Consider the following 18,260-nt stretch of genomic DNA (forward strand, 5'->3'; position numbering starts at 1 on the left):
GTATCCAAAGATATCTCTTTTGTGAAGTCCCTAAGGCACTTTATATAGGATCCTTAAACCGCCTCTCTCGCGATATTCTTCGGAAGATTCTTATTTATCCTTAGGTCGGTTCTAGAGGATAATCGTCCTAAGGATATTCTCCTTATTCTTCGGAGGTTTTGGGGAGATTTCCTGATTTCGACATTATCTTCAAAGATTCTCCTTTATCATTTCCGAAAGTCCCATAAAAGATCCTATTTTACCGGAAATGATCCTTGGAGAATGAATGGTTTTTACAAGTCTTTGCCTCGCGTGTTTTTCACGGCTCGGTGGTCGTTTGAGAGGTGGCTTCGGGGCAAACGGTATGTACCGGCTCGGGGCGCGCTTGATGACTCCATTAAGCTCAGTTGGCTGTCTCCCGAGCCGATATAGATGTTTCCCGCAGCGTTCTCACGATTGGCTCGGGCTGTGCTCATATGATTAACACCCGAGTCATTTTACAAACTCTCTTCGGGACGGTCGATCGAATAAAGTCCCGAGGTGCTTTGTTCTAGGCTAGGGGCCATTTATATGTTTAACCATGAGGTGATTGTTATTCTTAGACTGTTTGGCTCGGTCTTGCTTGTGGGGGGAATCCGACCCCAACACTCAGCTTCCAAGTCATGGTCGAAACAGATAGGGCAAGTCGAAGGCATATCTTTGCTAACTTCATGAAGTACTATCGTTTCCAAACTTTCCATTGCAAGTTTATAAGCATACTAATTTGAGTTCTAGTCTCCAGAATAGGATTGCTAGACTTCAATTGTTTTCGGATGCGATGCACATCATCCATTAGCAAGGCAATGTTATCCTCAAGCGCGGATGTCCCCATGACCTATTAACATTCAAGAAAAAACATTAATTACGATATTAAACAAAAGACTTGTGAGCCAAGAAAGAGTTACCAAATCGAAAAGTTTAGTATGATCGCAGTAAATTTTGATATAAGTTATCCCCAATCTCACAGCTTCGGTTAGTCCTTGTTTTAAGGACGTAAGCTCAGCCTCCAAAATTGTAATGGTGGAGTCATGATGAAGTGAACCCTTGGTATGATACAGTAGCTTATTCTCTTGGTCACAAATTGCAACCGCAAATCCCGTTGTTCCCCGCTCACTAAACCCTTGAAGTAAAGCCTATACATGTGGAATGGTGAGGAAATTAGTTCATCCATAGACATGTTGCAATATGTCTGTGAAGACTCTTTCCAATATATATAGAGCGTATCCCCTCTTGAATTCCAAATCCAGTTAGGATTTATTTATTTGTATATTTATAAGTAATATCCTAAAAGAAAAGGTCAAATTTTCCTTATTTGCATGTTTTCTATGACCCTAAACCCTAAAATAATCAATGGAACCAATTGTAGCGTGGTTCAATGCCAGACATATCATGAAAGATGGAAGTAAAAAATAAGTATATAAGCATATCCCGTCCAAGCAAAGTAGAATTTACATAGTTTAAGTAAAAATTTATTATATATGTAGAACTTAAAGATTTTATTATATTTACATATTGGAACTTTGATTTTTGTGTTAATCCGCATGGGTTCTACTATAATTCAATATCGATATCACTATAACATAAATAAATCAGAACCAAAATTAAAGAGACGAGTCACTAATCGTAAAATTAACCAAACATTTTTGTTGTTTTATGGGAAATCTGTTTTCTAATAAAAACATGAACCATCAAAAAAAACGATTGCGTTACTATCCTAAGGAGAAATACAACTTAATAATTATTAACGTCTTTTTGGGGGCTCTGAAAGACATAAAATAGCTAAAACGCCAACCATAAGCACCCCCATGAGAACACTTATACCATACTCCACAAGCATCTCCTTTCGCTGATGAAGGCAACTTCCTTGCTTCCATTCATCTCCACATGTGTAGCAAAACTTATATCCGCATCTATACATACGAAAACTACAATGTTAATAAGCCGAAACGTAATAAATTTTCACAAGGATTTAATCATAAAACAGTAGGTAAAGATTGTGATTAGAGACGATACCTGCAAGTTACTAACATGCTATGTTTTGCTAGTTTGATCATGTGTTGGCACTTTCTACACTTTCGCAACATTGTTGTAGTAGGATATACACCCGACCTCTCGTACCTCTTGTATTGCTCGCACGACAAGTTGTTATGCCACGGAACTTTGCAGCTGATGCAATAAGACTTACTACATCTAAAGCACCATCTCTGAACTCCATTTGACATAAAAGCCAAGCACATTCGATTTGGCAATAAGCTTTGTCTGCCACAACAACGGATTCCTTTTGGCTCCTATGTTCCCACATCTCTCTTAGTTCCGGAGTCAAAAGATTGGCACATCGTACAACAGTTAACTTGGACTCGCATTGATAATGAGGGCATCTCATCTCACTTTCCTCGAGTAGCCTCACTTTTATATATTGTGTCATGCACTCCACACAGAATTGATGGCCACATAAATCAACAGAAAACATATGCTCAGCTTTGAAATCATCATTGAAACAGATACCGCAAGTCTTCCTCTGAGAAGGCGCCATATCTATGCTAATTTCAGAAACTATTGTTTCCATTGCAAGCTTATAAGCAAACTTAGCTTGATTTCTAGTCATCAAAACAGGGATGCTAGAAGTAAATTGTTTTCTAATACGTTGCACATCATCCATAAGCAAAGCAATGTTATCTTGCTCTGGGACCGATATCCCCATGACCTATACATTCAAGGCAAACAATATCTAATTAAACCCTAACACATTGAAATATTTTAGTGTGACACAATGAGAGGAGAGGGAGAAGTCACTGTCTATTGTGCTTAAAAATATACTGTGGAAACTTTAGAACACCTAACTTGATAAAAAGAGCCGTACATGTTAGCTTCTAAAACAAGTAAATCTGATCATGTTATCTATATGATTACGCATGTGAACCTTAAAAGCCAACAAAAAAAAAAACTTACCAATTCGAAAATCTGATCATGATCGCAGTAGAATGAGATATGGTTGATCCCCAAACCCACAGCTTCGATTAGTCCTCGCTTCAATGCGGTAAGCTCAGCCTCCAAAACTGTTATGGCAGAGTCATGATGACGTGAACCCTTGATATGATACAGTAGCTTATCCTCTTGGTCGCAAATAGCAACCCCAAAGCCCTTAGTTTCCTCGCTCACAAAACCCTTGAAGTAAAGCCTATTCATGTGGAACGGTGAGGGTTTTAGGTCATACATAGTCTAGATATATATTGCGAGTTGTCTATGAAGATTCCTCCCATATATATATAGAAGCCAAAATTTTAGGGCTTTAGGGTTAGGCCGTTCGTGAGTTCCAAATAATATATATTTTGTATATTTTAGAACATCCCTAAAATTTAGGGAACCTATCATTATCCGTTAGAACCCATGCCCATGTGTTCGTTCTTATAAGAATATCTTCATCATGTTGCAATTTTGTGAAAGAGCTTTTCGTGGTGGAGCTTGTTTTTTTGGCCTACAAGGACCTAGAAAAATAAAATTCCTAATTAATAGACTTTATTTGATCTACGTTGAACTGGAACGTCTGACAGAACTTGTTAAAATAGCAGTTTCTTTTTTGCACACTTAATATTTATATAAGAAACCATGACCAATGATGTGTTACAACTTAAACTTTCTATTTAGCTTGTGTTTTTAGTTTACTAGACTTTAACCCGCGGATACTGTGGAGACAATTTATTTTCTTAAAGTTAGTATATATAAAAGTTTGCAAATTGTATCTATCTATAAAATATTTTTGTTTTATAGTTTACAATTGTTATTAAGTAACGTCCTGCCAAACCCGTCCCGCCAACCCGTCCCGTAAAAAAATCTATTTATTTTATTAATACTAATTTTATTTATGATATGTTTATGAATCATTGTCTTAATATTTTGTAATTTTGTAGTAATTAATTGCTATCAAATATCTCTACGGTTTGCTTCTTATAATCGAATTGTTATAGTCATAAAAAAAAAGCAATATCAAAAATGATAATTTTGTAGTGTTTAAATGATATTAAATATTTTGGAAGTTTTATTTTAATAACTAATCGTATAATTAATGCGGAGAGATTTTGGGAAGGTAGTTAAATGCAAACATTTAATTTGTAGATTTACTTTCTAATTATCAAAAACAATTATTAAATATCAGTGACAGCCACTATAAATAAGTCCCAAGTTGAGGATTTATTTCACAAAATGACTGCAAAAATGTATATTCCCCATCAACAAAGAAGATATAAATACAGAATATGAACTTTCGACATAGAAAAAAAACACATGATGAATTAGCTTTCACTCAATAATCAATTGGAGAGGTTTGAACATGCATGCCATTTGGGTTTCACCATTGTGTTCAGATTGAATTGGATCGGTTTCGTCAACTAGAACCATCCGACCAATGGTTAAGATGGAGTTGTTAACTACCCATCAAGAAAACCCTATGGGATTGAGTCTTAGTGGTCATATAAAAGAAAAACCAGAAGCATTTGATGATCAAGACATTCTTTCGGCATCCAATTTCAAATAAACATATCACTTGCAAAATTTGGAATCGTTTGGGAACCCATTATTAATTAGCGATACGTAGATATTTTATAAAATACCAAAATTTGGATAGAAGAATATGCATATATTATTATGACAACTATATCTAATTAGTAAGGTAAAAAGAATATTAGAGGCAACTAATCACATATATTCTTTTACAATTTCAGAGTTGATGATTTCGTGCTGCTCTTGTTCAGTCCGTCAGCAGGAATGGCCGGTTAAGGGTGTGTTCCCGTTGCGGTGTTCGGCTAACTGGAAGCGTTGCACAAACATTTGGTTCTTTATATCAATGGTCAAGTGAAAAGAGAGGATGATCCACTCGTCCAGAACTTGATCGCGAAAACCAGAACATGATTTGTTGGTATTACGTACGATTCTCGATTTGTAGTTTTGATAAAAAAATTTATAATAAAGTTTTAGGTTGTAACGTTTTTGTATAATCGAGACAAGAAAAAATTGTAGTACGACGATCAAAAACAAAACATCAAAAGCAAAATAAAATTTCAAATCTTATCATAATAATTAAACCAAAGTTTTCATCTTTTTATGTCAAAGATGGAAATGACTAGGATATGATTTTGTCATCCTAGCTTCACTTGCATGCTCATCGTTACCAATCCTCTCGAGTTTCCGATAAGCGTCACGATGTTGATCACCGATAGAAATGTTGATAACAATAAACGTCCCAAAGAATTAAAACTACCCAAAAGGTAAGAAAACTAAAGACGCAAACACATGTCGACACAGTTGTTGAAGGAGTATCTGGCGGATTAGTTGTTGAATGAGTGCAAACTCTTCCAGTGATCCATTTGGCTCCACATATGTAGCAAAACTCGTACCCGCATCTACCAAGCAACCATGTAATGCAACATAGAGTTATAATCAAGTTCACACAAAAAGAATAAATGGAACTGTAAAATTGATATGTATACTCTCTATGTTATGGTTTCTAGATTGGTTTATAGGGAATGTAATTAGAGGTTATACCTGCAAGTGATATGTATGCATCCTTCCGATAGTTCGATTACGTTTTGGCAATTTTCACATTGACGCCACATTTTCTGATTTGCTAGAGCTTTCAGCTTTATATATCTGCTGTAGGATTTGGACCCAAGCTCTTGTAATCGTTGCACGACAAGTTGCTATGCCACGGAAGTTTGCAGTTGATACAAAAGGGTTCACCGCATTTGACACAGGTTCTCATAGTTACATCTTCTCTTGTTGAGTTTGAGAGCTTGGTTACCGACATTAAACTCGAGCACAGAGGGTTTGGGCAATAAACTCTCTCCGCCACAGGAATAGATTCCTCTTCGATCCTTAGTTCCCACATTGCTTTTAGTTTAGATGTCAAAATATTTCCACAACTTCCAAGAGTAAGGTTAGACTCGCATTGATAATGAAGACATCTCGGTACACCTCCCGAGAGTAGCTTCACTTCTATATGTTGTTTCACGCACTCCATACAGAATTCATGACCACATAAAGCAACGGAAAATATCTGCTCAGGTTCGATATTGTCACCGGAACAGATACTACAAGTCTTGTTATGATCAGGCATATCTATGCGGATTTCAGAAACTATTGTTTCCATTGCAAGTTCATATACAAATTCAATTTGATTCCTAGTCATGACCAGAACAGGAACGCTAGATGTTAAACGTTTTCTAATACGTTGCACATCGTCCATTAACATAAGGATGTTCTCTTGCTCAGAAACAGATCTCTCCATGACCTAAAAACATTCAAGACAAAACACCAATAACAAGATTAGGGGAAATTGGACATGTGAAACGTAACAATCAAGTAACAAACTTACCAATTCAAAAATCTGATAATGATCGCAGTAAATGGAGATATGATCGATCCCTAAACGCACAACTTCGGTTAGTCCACGCTTCAATGCCATAAGCTCAACCTCCATAAGTGTAACAACCCTAGAATCATGAACTTGTTCTTTCATCTGAAACAAGAGATTATCATCTTTGTCGCAAATTGCAACCGCAAATCCCGCTAATAGCTCTGTGGTTTCCTCGCTAACCAAACCCTTGAAGTAAAGACTATACGATTCAATTTTGATTTCTCCCGCGGGTTTTGGATCATCTTCCATGTATCTTTACTGTTTTTGAGTCTTTACAGTTCTCCTAGACAATTTATCGAACACTTAATGTGCAATTTTCAGTTCTGGGTTTTTTAAGCTTTTGATAACCAAAAAAAAGTTCCCTACGTGACCATGTTTATCAGTTTGTGTGTGTAAAACGAAAAAAGAAAAAAAAACGGAGATTATCTCTCCGAAAAAAAAACAATTTGAATGGTGGAAAAAGACATTATTGTCCTCTATGTATATATATAAATTCGGAGAAATCATATTTTTCGTCTTCAGAAATTCTGAATCAGAATCAAAAGGTAATTCCTTTTCCATTGAAATTTCTTGATATTGATCTGGAATCTGGTTTCGCACAAAAAAAAAGAAAAAAAAAATCTGTAATCTGGTTTGGATATATATATATATATATATAAATAACCCTTTTAAAATCTGTTGTAAATATTTTAAAACCCTTTTAAAATCCCTTGTAAATTTTTTAAAATTTCTTGTAAATTTTTTAAAACACTTTTAAAATCTCTTGTAAATCTATTTTCCGCAAAAAAAAATTTACAAGGACTTTTAAAAGCATTTTTTGGCTGAGAAAAATTTGTTACGAAAAATAATTTGGCGGGAATATATTTTATTTTTGGCGGGACAAAAATTTGGCTGAAATTTTTTTTGGCAGGAAAATCTCAGTTTCCAATTTCATGTTTCTATTAGATGAGAGTAATTTGGTCATTTTGTTCAAGGAAAGTGGTATTTTTAAAAATGGATAATATAAAATGGTATTTTTAAAAATGGATAATATAAAAGGGTATTGTTGCAAAAGGGTAGTAAAAAAGTGTAGTTTTGCAAATCTCTCTTATTTCATATCTATTTATTTTATTATATTTATTCCAAAAAAAAATTATGCATATCTAATAATATACCCCCAATTTACCAATACGAGATCAATCTTTTGGAGTTAGAAATAATACATGTATTATGTATGTTATTAATTATTTAGGATTTTTAACATGTAACAATAAGGTCAATAATTGTTTCTCAAATTCAGTGACTCAATTTTAATGCAAATGTAAATAATATTTAAATTTCTCTAAAAAAAAATTACAAAGATTTATAAGAAAGAAGTCAAATGTTTTTGTTTAAAATTGTATAGAAAAACTAATTTATATCCCATAATACATTATGCCAATTTATAAAAACAAATATGCTAATTCTCATGAGTAAGACATTGGTAGTAAAGAAAAATAGTTTGGTAAAGTCTTGCATTCATCGCAATCCACAAACATTACGTTATAATGCGTGAAAAACTATCTTTTGGAAATATTTAATCCAAACAAGTGTTTCTTTTTCAGCATAAATAAATAAATTATTTTAAATATTGTTTTTGTATAATACTACATATATATATTTAGATATAAAATTTACATATTTTTATATATTAATTTTAAACCCACGCGTTGCGTAGGACATCTACATATACATTTTTGAAGCCATTTTAGCAAATAATTCCTCAAGTTAAAACTTATTTACAATGTCATGCCACTAACATTTAATGTTTTAACAAACTTATTTTTAAATCTAAATATAAAATTAATTATGTATTTATGTTACTAAAATTTAGGAAACTAAAAGAAAAAATCACAAAAATAATTTAAATCTTTCCAAATCTAAACTACAATATACTACACACTAACATTCCTTTTAAGGGATCAATTAGCATTAATCACAATAATTTTTCCTTTTAAATCATTTATTTTCAGTTAATAAAATGAATCAAACCTTATATTACAATACATGCGTCAATATTTTCTTTTAAAAAATTAGTTACGTAACATTTTAAAATTTTGAAACAATAATTATTTCTCAATCCACATTTTTCGTTTTAAATTGCAATTGTACAAAATAATTATCACTCCCTAAAAATTTCTTTTATGATTTTTATTAAATTTTGTTCTTTTTTTTGGTAAAAATAAATTGGACATGTATTAAACTGATATTGCTGACACAAATAATGTTAACAAAATGCCCAGATTTAGGCCATTAAAGTAATAAAAAAGTTAGTCAAAAATACAAGTATATCAATCCCAAATTATGATTAAACTAAGTATTTATATATAATAATTTTCAAAAAATAGCATTATATATATTAAAAAAATTGAAGTACCTTTTTTAAGTACTTTTGTGTTATAAAGTAAAAATTTACAAAAAATGTCATCACACTAAAGTCAAAAACAATTATTATTTTTAAATATTATTGATATATTTTAACTTTATAAAACATTATTAATATTTAAACTTATTAAAAATTAAAATATCATGAGATGAAAAATATAGCGGGACGGGTTTGGATTGATATGAAATATAGCGAAACGGGTTTAGATTGATAAACACATGTTAAATATTTATTTTCTTATTTTATCATCACCAATTTTTTTAGTTACAACATTAATATAAAATTACATAACTTTATTACTAAATTAAAAACAATAAAATTTAATATTATATATATATATATATATAAATAAAACATTTGTCCCGTGGTGTACCACGGGTTGAATCCTAGTTACCTAGTATATATATATATATATATATATATATCTTTGAGGAAATTTGATTTGAATTCTCTAGTTGGAGTGAAATATTGTATAGTGAACGGAAGGTGCTCGAAGAAATGCGTGAGAGAGTTGTTGTTTTGTATGATTATGTGTGTTTGTGTTGAGCATAGTACAATCTAGTTTTTTGTACGAGTTGAGCTTTGAATGATGAGTTCTAAACAGTGCTTCTGATGATGAGATCAATGTAAATAATTGTATGAGTTCACAAACAATTATTCTGTTGTGTAGAGAGAGACTCATCTCCATGGCACCAAGGTGGAAATGGGCTTTAGGTTTCCTCTCAAGTTGTAACGTATTTCTATCAGAGCAAGCTGAGCTTTTGGACCGTTATTGTTTCGGTAGACTAGTTTTTGGTGCCGAGAAAGATAAGAGATGGATTCAGTTATCTTATGAAGAAGCTTTCTTTTTGTTCTACAAACTGAAATGCATCAAGATCTCCCTTCACGGTCGTTCTCTGGTAAACGGGGTAGATTTATGGCGATCCATAAGATCCTTTAAGCCAAATTTTACGATCTTGTACAAAGCTTATTCGCATCTACGATCAAAGAACTAGATTGTGAGATCAGGGTTACAATATGGAGTTGATTTCATGGTGTATAGACATCACCCATCTCTTCTCCACTCTGAAAACGCCGTTCTTGTTCAGTCCATTAGCAGGAATGATCGGTTAAAGGTGTAGTCGGATATTCATTGATAGAAAGTACCTGAAGAAATGTGAAACTTGAGCTTCAATGATGGTGAGTGGAATTTGGTAACTCATAGTTTCAGTTTTCTTGTTCATGAAGTTAGGATCTGTTTGACAAAGTTTTATGATTTAAAATTTTTTACATCCATGGATCTGGTTTGGATAGTGAGCTGAAGTTGTTTGAAAATGTCTTGTCTAATCTGTATGTTTGTGTTTAGAGAACTACACTGTGGAAGAGCAAACAGTTCGTAGATGGAGAAACTGATCGCCAAAGTGAAAAAGCAGAACATGATTTGTTGGTGGTATGTCTATTGAAAGTTTGATTTGTAAAGTTTACGTGTAGGCTAAGTAATGAATGAACTAGATCGTTTCAACATAAATAATCGACACAAACAAAACAATGTAGGGTGACTAACTATCAAAAACAAAACACCAAAAGCAAACTAAAAATTCATATTCAAATTTTATCATCAACCAAAGTTTTCATCTTTTGTGTCTCTCATCAGAATTTCATATAATGAACCGTACCATAACGTTTAATCAAAGATGGAAATGACTACTACGATATATATAGGATTTTGTCATCGTTATCAATCATCTTGAGTACCACGACGTAGATCACCGATATATTTCTCCAGCTCTTCTTCATGCGCTCAATGTGAACGTTTATAATTAACCCCAAATACCTAAAACTACCAAAAAGATAATAGGCAAGAAAACGCACAAGAAAACGCAAACACATGTCATTGAAGGAGTATATGGCGGCCTTGAATGAGTGCAAAATACTCTTCCAGTGATCCATTTGGCTCCACATTTGTAGCAAAATTGGTGCCCACATCTACCAAGCAACCATGAAATGCAACGTAGTGTTATAATCAAGTTCACACAAAAATAATAAAAGGAATTGTAAAATTCAAATCATACCCTACTCTCTATGTAATTAGAGGTTATACGTACCTGCAAGTGATATGCATGCATCCTTCCGATAGTTCGATTACGTTTTTGCAATTTTCACATTGACGCCACATTTTCTGATTTGCTAGAGCTTTCAGCTTTATATCATCTGCTGTAGGATTTGGACCCAAGCTCTTGTAATCGTTGCACGACAAGTTGCTATGCCACGGAAGTTTGCAGTTGATACAAAAGGGTTCACCGCATTTTACACAACTTCTCATAGTTACATCTTCTCTTGTTGAGTTTGAGAGCTTGGTTACCGACATTAAACTCGAGCACCTAGGGTTGGGGCAATATACTCTCTCCTCCACAGGAATAGATTCCTCTTCGATCCTTAGTTCCCACATTGCTTTTAGTTTAGATGTCAAAAGATTGGCGCAGTTTGCAAGAGTAAGTTTAGACTCGCATTGATAATGAAGACATCTCGGTACACCTCCCGCGAGTAGCCTCACTTCTATATGTCGTTTTACGCACTCAACACAGAATTCATGACCGCATAAAGCAACAGAAAACATCAGCTCAGGTTCGAAATTATCATCGGAACATATACTGCAAGTCTTGTCATGATCAGGTATATGTATGCTGATTTCAGAAACTATTGTTTCCATTGCAAGTTCATACACAAATTTAATTTGATTCCTAGTCACCAGAACAGGAAAGCTAGACGTCAATCGTTGTCTAATGTGTTGAACGTTATCCATTAGTAAGGCAAAGTTCTCTTCCGCAGAAGCAGATTTCTCCATGACCTAAAACATTCAAGGCAAATTAAAAACATCAATAACAAGATTGAAGCAAAGGGACATGTGAACCTTTGACAATCAAGTAGCAAACTTACCAATTCAAAAATCCGATAATGATCGCTGTAAATTGAGATATTATCAATCCCTAAACCCACAGCTTCGGTTAGTCCACGCTTCAGTGCCATAATCTCAACCTCTAGAACTGTAACCCTAGAGTCATGAACTTGTTCTTTCATCTGAAACAAGAGATTATCATCTTTGTCGCAAATCGCAACCCCAAATCCCGCTAATAACTCTACGGTTTCCTCGCTAACCAAACCCTTGAAGTAAAGCCTGTACGAGTCAGGTTTGATTTCGCTGGAGACTCTACCCACGTGTTTTGGATCTTCTGCTCGTACTAGAGTGCTTTCCTCCTCCATATATGTTTCTTTAGTTATTGTTTTCAAGCCTTTTAATTTCTCTTAGACAATTAATTGAACATTAAGGTTTTTTAAGCTTTCGATAACCAAAACAATTTCCCTTGCTTTTATACGTCTTCAAAACCTTAGCCATTTTTATGTGGAAAACGAAAAAGACAAAAACGCAGATTATCTCTACCCAAAAAAAAACAATTTAAATGAAAAAAAAAGATACTATTATCCTCAGTGTGTATATATTGTTGGAATCTCTCTTTATCTGCCGCTAAATCTTTTTACTTCTTAATTCCCTTAATTTATCCAGATTCATTATAAGCATATTTATACTACTTCTAAGGGCTTTAATGGTTTAAACGCAGCGGTTGTGGTTGCGGTTGCGGGAGTTTGCAAAAGCGGGTGGTTGCAGTTTCAAGCGTTATTTAGCGTTTTGACCGACTAGTTTAGCAGTTGAAAACGGGTGCGTTTGCAGGAGATTTACGACTGGTTGATCAGCGGGTACGATAGCGGTGAAACCAAAATTTACCAAAAAAAATTTAATATATGATTAAAAAAAATTAAAAACACTAAAAACTATAATTATGAAAAAGTATAATTTTTTAAACATAATTAATGATTTAAAACCATAAATAATTATTCAAATAAATTTTATGTTCAAAACAAAAATAATTAGTAATATTGAAGATTTAAAGTTAGAGAATTATTTTTTTATAGAATTAATGTGAATATAAAACTTGATAATATATATTTTAATTTGATTATTTTTCTTTTTTAATTTCTTTTCTTTTTAAATCAACCGCAACCGCAGCCGCAAATGCTTGTGGAAAGGAATTTTTGAAATCCAGCAATTTCGAACAGTTCGAAACTGTACGGAGCAGTTTCTATGATTGGTACCAACCGCTAACAACTACAACCGACCGTTAACAACCGCTAGGTGGTTGTTAGCAGATAAACCAATCAAGCCATTAGTTGTTTTGTCTTAACAATACACAAAACAACCCACTTAATATTTGGGCTTAACATATAACACATGGCCCATTTGTCTCTTTCTTCTTTCTAATTCTTCCTACGACAAAGCTTTCTCTTTGTCCCTCTTCCTCTTCTACGATCTCTTCTTCTCTCTTTGTTGCAGTCTCTTCTCATCTTCTCCACTCTCGTCTCTCAAGTATGGTTAATTACAGGATTAATTTCCAACATCTATTATATATATAAACTCGTTGAAATCATAATTTTTTTCTTCAGATATTAAGTAAACAAATTGGCCATCGACGAGAGACTCAAAGGTATTTTTTCTTCCATGGAAATTTCGTGAAATTGATCTGGAAACTTGTTTGGATATATATTTTCGAAGGAAGTTTGATTTGAATTGTAGTTTGAGTGAAATATTTATATAGTGAACGGAAGGTGTTCGACGAAATGCCTGAAAGAGCTGTTTTGTTGTATGATTCTGTATGTTTGTGTTGAGCATAGTACAATCTAGTTTTATGGTCACCTTTAGCTTTGAATGATGAGTTCTAAATAGTGATTTGATGATGAGTGTAGAGAGACCCATCTCCATGGCACCAAGGTGGAAATGGAAAGGTGCTGAGGCAAAGGCACTTGCAGAACCTGTTTCGAAAACAGTCTCGGAGCTGAGATCTTCATTGACCCAAACCGAGGCTTTAGGTTTCCTCTCAAGTTGTAACGTACTTTTATCGGTTGAGTCAGAGGAAGCTGAGCTTTTGGATCGTTGTTGTTTTGGTAGACTAGTTGTTGGTGCTGAGAAAGATAAGAGATGGATTCAGTTATCCTTTGAAGAAGCTTTCTTTTTGTTTTACAAACTGAAATGCATCAAGATTTGCCTTCACGGTCGTTCTCTGGAAAACGAGGTAGATTTATGGCGATCCATGAGTTCCTTTAAGCAAGATTTTGCGATCTTGTACAAGGCTTATTCGCATCTACGATCGAAGAACTGGATTGTGAGATCAGGGTTACAATATGGAGTTGATTTCGTGGTGTATAGACATCATCCATCTCTTGTCCACTCTGAATACGCCGTTCTTGTTCAGTCCATTGGCGGGAATGATCGGTTAAAGGTGTGGTCCGATATCCATTGCAGTGTTCGACTAACCGGAAGCGTCGCGAAATCATTGTTGGTTCTTTACGTCAACAGAAAAGTCAACACAGAGAAGATGAATCTGCCTTTGTGTTTAGAGGACTACACAGTTGAAGAGCAAACAATACGTAGATGGAGTCCAGAACTTAGCCGTGAAGATGAAACCAGAACATGATTAAGCTTACATGTTAACAAGTCTTGTTGTAATGCTGATTTCTAGAAGAATATAAAATGAACTAGGTTCCGATTCCAACATAAATAATATACACACAAAAAAATGTGTTACATACCAAAAACATACACAAAAGTACTAAAACCTTTAAACATAAATCAAAGCCTCGATACATTTTTTTGAACTGTTCCAAATTTTGATCAAAGATGGAAATGACTAGGATGTGATTTTGTCATCCTAGCTTCACCAGCCGGTTCATCGTTATCGATCCTCTTGACATTCCTATAAGCTGCATAAGCGATAACGTAAAAGATAACTAGAATGATAAGTACCACAATGTTGATCACCGATACTTTTCTCCAACTCTTCTTCAAACTCCCAAGAACACCAGCTTTACAAGAACTACACTGATAACAGAGCATGCTCTGGTCGTTGCTCCACACCATACAGTCCTGGTTCGGTCCTATCATCCCTCCTCTCGTGTCCCATCCGGTCTCATTCACATATGAAAAACCGCAATCTGTTGGTGGCTTGCAACAACCGGACTGCAAATTAACAACAACAATTACATATCATAAACCGCAATATTAATAACTCTTTTATCATAAGCAGGTAAAGAAGAGAGACACTAAACAGTGAACACTCTAAGTAACAATTATTACAACCACAATATTAGATTATTAGGCTCATAAATATAATAATCAACACCAAAATATATATAGCAAAAGAATCTTTCATAAAGAAAATAAACAAAACAGAGCATTTCTAGATTCAAGATTTATGACAAAACAAGAACTTGAACAACTACACTTTTGAACGTTCCATGCATCTTCATCATATTTTTGGTTACTCACGTGTAAAGCTGGGAATTTGAACATATATATGTCTACTTTAATAGAAAAATTTCAAAAATACAACAAAGAAATAATTATTTGGGTCCAAAAAATTGTATACTTTTGTGGGTCGCTCCAAAAGCTAATAATAGATTTTAACATATGAGAACAAAACTGCAAAGGCCAGAAATATTTCTGGCAAATAAGAATCGAAGCTTAGAATCATTGTTCAAGGAATCATACCTTTTTTACATGCTTAAAATTGTTTCATTGGCTTCTACACAACAATCAATCAATCAGGTCAAATAAACTAATAAAATAATTTTTCTACATTTTATTATCTTTTTTTTTTTTTGATGGAGTAAGCTAGAGGCAAAACTAAATCAGATCTATACTCCAATACTCATAGTCAACTAAGTTAATTAATAAAAAATTAACACAAAGTTTCTTCACTTGGAAAAAAAAAGATAATAATTATCTTTTCAATAATTGAGTCTCCCTCGTCATATGGGTCATGAACACATGGAGGACCTAAATTGTTATTTCAAGAAAATAAAATTTAAAGCATGTCCCCAAAAAAACTAATATCAAGAAACTTATCAAAAAATTTATGAATCTGAATATCACTAGATTTGATTCTAAATCAACCAGAAGAAAGAAAAAAAGATAACATCAAAGAGAAAAATAATTCTAGAAAGTTTTTTGTTTTTGAAAAGTAATAATTATAGAAAGTTACCTCAACAGGGCTAAGTCTTCTAAGGAAGAACATATCAGCAGTTTCAGGTACACCATTAAAATTTCTTCCAATCTTTCTACAAGCACCAGAATCTCTAAGACAAGAACTAATTTTACCCCAATAGCTATCATCAGAAACTCGATCTTTCAACCAACCAGAGTAATCTTCAAGATAATAGTCAAGATAACCCCGGTTAAGTACGGTTCGACCGGATCCTTTATCTGTAACCGCGTAAGCGAAGATGATGAAACCGATAAGAGCAGCGATGATGAGAAGCATGACTACTAGGTATAGCCACATAAGGAACTTGTTACGGTAACAAGCTCCAGCGAATCCAGCTAAAGATACGACCATGATTGAGATTCCGATGACGATGAGAGGCCATTGAAGGAATCTTAAACAGTCGGTGGAGTTAGCTCGGCTGCTTAACCATATTCCACCGCCGAGGATTGGTATTGAGAGGAGGAAAGTGAGGAAGTTGACTAAACCTATGAGATGGTTGCTTGTTCTCATAGCTTAGGGTTTTGAGGTTTTCCTGAGCTTTGTTTCTTGTGCAAAAAGACTGAGAAATGCAGAGCCAGAGGCGTTAAAGAAGAGGTGATGAAGACATAATGGGTTTACATATCTCTGCACATGCTTTGACACGTGTCAGTACAGTCTGATTTTGCTATTGGGTAGTGTGTTATTGTCATTTGATTAGTTTATTGATGTTTACCAAGAAAAACAAGAAAATTTTGTTTATTTTTTTGTCGTGACGCAAATATTTGATTTTATTATTTTTAAGGCTGTTTTGACTAAAATAAAAGATCTTCATGATATTGATATCTAAGCTGCATATATATAAAGTTAAAGTGATAAGTTTTTACGTAATAATTAGGTTTTGAAAGTTACGTAAGATAGGATTAGGTTTTGAACGTTTGAGATCCACATATGTTAGTGACCATGTCGGTAGCTCAGTGATATTTTTGAAGATTTTATATTTGTATAATTACTGAATTAATCCACATATTCATGTTTTTGAACATTTTTTCTTATGGTGATGAAATCATATAATTCATCACTTGGGTTGGTATGCTCATTTTTTCTACATATCTTGAGCTAGAAGAGTTAAATATCAAGACAACTCTCTTAAATGGTATTCTAGAAGAATAAACTATATAGATTGATTTTTTCTAAGAAAAATAAGTAAGTGGTGAAGTTCAAAATTTGAAATGATGGACTTAAGGAAGAATATTTCAAGATGTTGATATGCTTTTTAATGGAAGATGTTTAAGGCTATATACACTCCATTGGAGCACATTTCAAACTCAAAGCAGTATATGAACAGGAAGAGAAGAAACATGAGAGGATCAAAGTAGAAAACATATGTATGTGTTTACTAAAGTATATAAACAAGAGATTTGGTATGGAATTTTGCTTTACCTCAGAAGATATTATTGGAGTTACTAGATTGTATATAATGTGTAGACTATTCATTTGATCTTGATCTTGACATAAGTAGTTCAATCTCAGTTTATGCCTAAATTTTCGAAATTTATAGTTTCAACTGGCATTGTGTTTTGATATTGCGCTGATGTCTTTTGACCATGACATCACTTCATTGTAACGCTTAACCAATTTTGTTATTAAAAGTCATAATTTTGCAAGATACTTCAAGTGGACTATTAATTATTCAAAATACTCCAACGGATTAAATTACTTATAGCCAATCTCAGTCTTGAACGAAATGCTACGAAATTGTATATCTCGTCTAATTAAAGTATTAATACAAATGAGAGGTGCTTATTCAAAGAAAAGAAATTACAATACAACTATAATGTTACGTGTAGGGAAATAATGCGACAATACAAAGGAATCGATTCCTTTTTCATAGTCTTTGTAAATTATTCGTCAATTTCAAATCAATTTGCATGGAACACATACAAAAGCCGGTTGTCATAACGTCCATATCTCTTAAAGAAGTCAATTGAATAAATCCCTACACCGACCTTACTGAATACACACATTTCTATATAATACGATAGAAATTTTGTATTTTAATAATTTACACTAGTTTCGTCATTTGTTATCATTTGGATTCTAGTCCCGCATATATCTGTATTATTTGTAGGTTATGTTTGTTGGAGAATCCAAAACAAGAAGGGTTTAAGCTCAAAATAGCTTTTGTTAGATAGATAATTAATGAGATAGCATTAGCTAATTAGGAGTTTTCATTTAGATAGGACCAAACAAAAATTGTTATTCTTCAAAAATAGAAGGGTTGTCTGAATTTTCAGCCCTATAATAGTTGGAATCTCAACTTTTCACCATAAATTTTTAGTCACTTAAAAAATCACCATAAAAAATTTTAATCTCGATA

General features: G+C 33.5%; 6 protein-coding genes and 3 long non-coding RNA genes across 11 annotated transcripts; 4 read left to right on the forward strand and 5 right to left on the reverse strand.

The window, feature by feature from the left end:
• Positions 1–189: 189 nt before the first annotated feature.
• Positions 190–3,234, reverse strand: AT3G45560 (zinc finger (C3HC4-type RING finger) family protein; the record flags this gene model as incomplete). Its single annotated transcript, NM_114425.1, has 6 exons — positions 190–390; positions 713–853; positions 924–1,151; positions 1,840–1,928; positions 2,137–2,722; positions 2,968–3,234. 6 exons carry the CDS (start codon positions 3,232–3,234, stop codon positions 190–192), a joined length of 1,512 nt encoding a protein of 503 aa, NP_190142.1.
• A 1,500-nt stretch (positions 3,235–4,734) lies between these two features.
• On the forward strand, positions 4,735–5,228 carry AT3G07165. Its single transcript, NR_141304.1, has 2 exons — positions 4,735–4,931; positions 5,128–5,228. It is a non-coding gene; the product is annotated as an other RNA (long non-coding RNA).
• Positions 5,229–5,653: 425 nt separating this feature from the next.
• On the reverse strand, positions 5,654–6,676 carry AT3G45570 (RING/U-box protein with C6HC-type zinc finger domain-containing protein; the record flags this gene model as incomplete). Its single annotated transcript, NM_114426.1, has 2 exons — positions 5,654–6,301; positions 6,386–6,676. The coding sequence occupies 2 exons, from the start codon at positions 6,674–6,676 to the stop codon at positions 5,654–5,656; spliced, it is 939 nt and encodes a 312-aa protein (NP_190143.1).
• Positions 6,677–9,260: 2,584 nt separating this feature from the next.
• Positions 9,261–10,107, forward strand: AT3G45577 (tRNA-intron endonuclease). Its single transcript, NM_001035736.2, has one exon. It carries the CDS (start codon positions 9,470–9,472, stop codon positions 9,824–9,826), a length of 357 nt encoding a protein of 118 aa, NP_001030813.1. The 5' UTR covers positions 9,261–9,469; the 3' UTR covers positions 9,827–10,107.
• A 441-nt stretch (positions 10,108–10,548) lies between these two features.
• AT3G45580 (RING/U-box protein with C6HC-type zinc finger) lies at positions 10,549–12,071 on the reverse strand (the record flags this gene model as incomplete). The annotated part of the gene is made up of 4 exons (NM_114427.1): positions 10,549–10,610; positions 10,699–10,796; positions 10,916–11,658; positions 11,748–12,071. The coding sequence occupies 4 exons, from the start codon at positions 12,069–12,071 to the stop codon at positions 10,549–10,551; spliced, it is 1,227 nt and encodes a 408-aa protein (NP_190144.1).
• A 1,028-nt stretch (positions 12,072–13,099) lies between these two features.
• Positions 13,100–14,414, forward strand: SEN1 (splicing endonuclease 1). 2 transcript variants are annotated; one of them, NM_001084776.2, is made up of 3 exons: positions 13,100–13,230; positions 13,308–13,348; positions 13,608–14,414. In NM_001084776.2, the coding sequence occupies exon 3, from the start codon at positions 13,622–13,624 to the stop codon at positions 14,333–14,335; it is 714 nt and encodes a 237-aa protein (NP_001078245.1). In that variant the 5' UTR covers positions 13,100–13,230; positions 13,308–13,348; positions 13,608–13,621; the 3' UTR covers positions 14,336–14,414. The 2 variants fall into 2 exon arrangements, with proteins under 2 accessions (NP_001078245.1, NP_190145.1); NM_114428.4 differs by having other exon boundaries at positions 13,100–13,348.
• AT3G07175 lies at positions 13,325–13,629 on the reverse strand. Its single transcript, NR_141305.1, has one exon. It is a non-coding gene; the product is annotated as an other RNA (long non-coding RNA).
• Positions 14,315–16,511, reverse strand: TET3 (tetraspanin3; the record flags this gene model as incomplete). Of its 2 annotated transcripts, NM_114429.2 has the most annotated exons (2): positions 15,902–16,511; positions 14,315–14,877 (listed from the first exon to the last, which is right to left on the reverse strand). In NM_114429.2, exons 1-2 carry the CDS (start codon positions 16,412–16,414, stop codon positions 14,533–14,535), a joined length of 858 nt encoding a protein of 285 aa, NP_190146.1. In that variant the 5' UTR covers positions 16,415–16,511. The 2 variants fall into 2 exon arrangements, with proteins under 2 accessions (NP_190146.1, NP_001326332.1); NM_001339211.1 differs by lacking the exon at positions 14,315–14,877 and having other exon boundaries at positions 15,809–16,511.
• AT3G07205 lies at positions 14,856–15,924 on the forward strand. The gene has a single exon (NR_141306.1). It is a non-coding gene; the product is annotated as an other RNA (long non-coding RNA).
• Positions 16,512–18,260: the final 1,749 nt, after the last annotated feature.

Source organism: Arabidopsis thaliana, chromosome 3 (genome assembly GCF_000001735.4).
Source record: "Arabidopsis thaliana chromosome 3, partial sequence".
Taxonomy (NCBI): domain Eukaryota; kingdom Viridiplantae; phylum Streptophyta; class Magnoliopsida; order Brassicales; family Brassicaceae; genus Arabidopsis; species Arabidopsis thaliana.

What these genes read in the sequence shown, in the direction of transcription:
- AT3G45577 (NM_001035736.2), top strand. Translation starts at nt 9,470, where the DNA reads ATGAGTTCACAAACAATTATTCTGTTGTGTAGAGAGAGACTCATCTCC.
- SEN1 (NM_114428.4), top strand. Translation starts at nt 13,622, where the DNA reads ATGGCACCAAGGTGGAAATGGAAAGGTGCTGAGGCAAAGGCACTTGCA.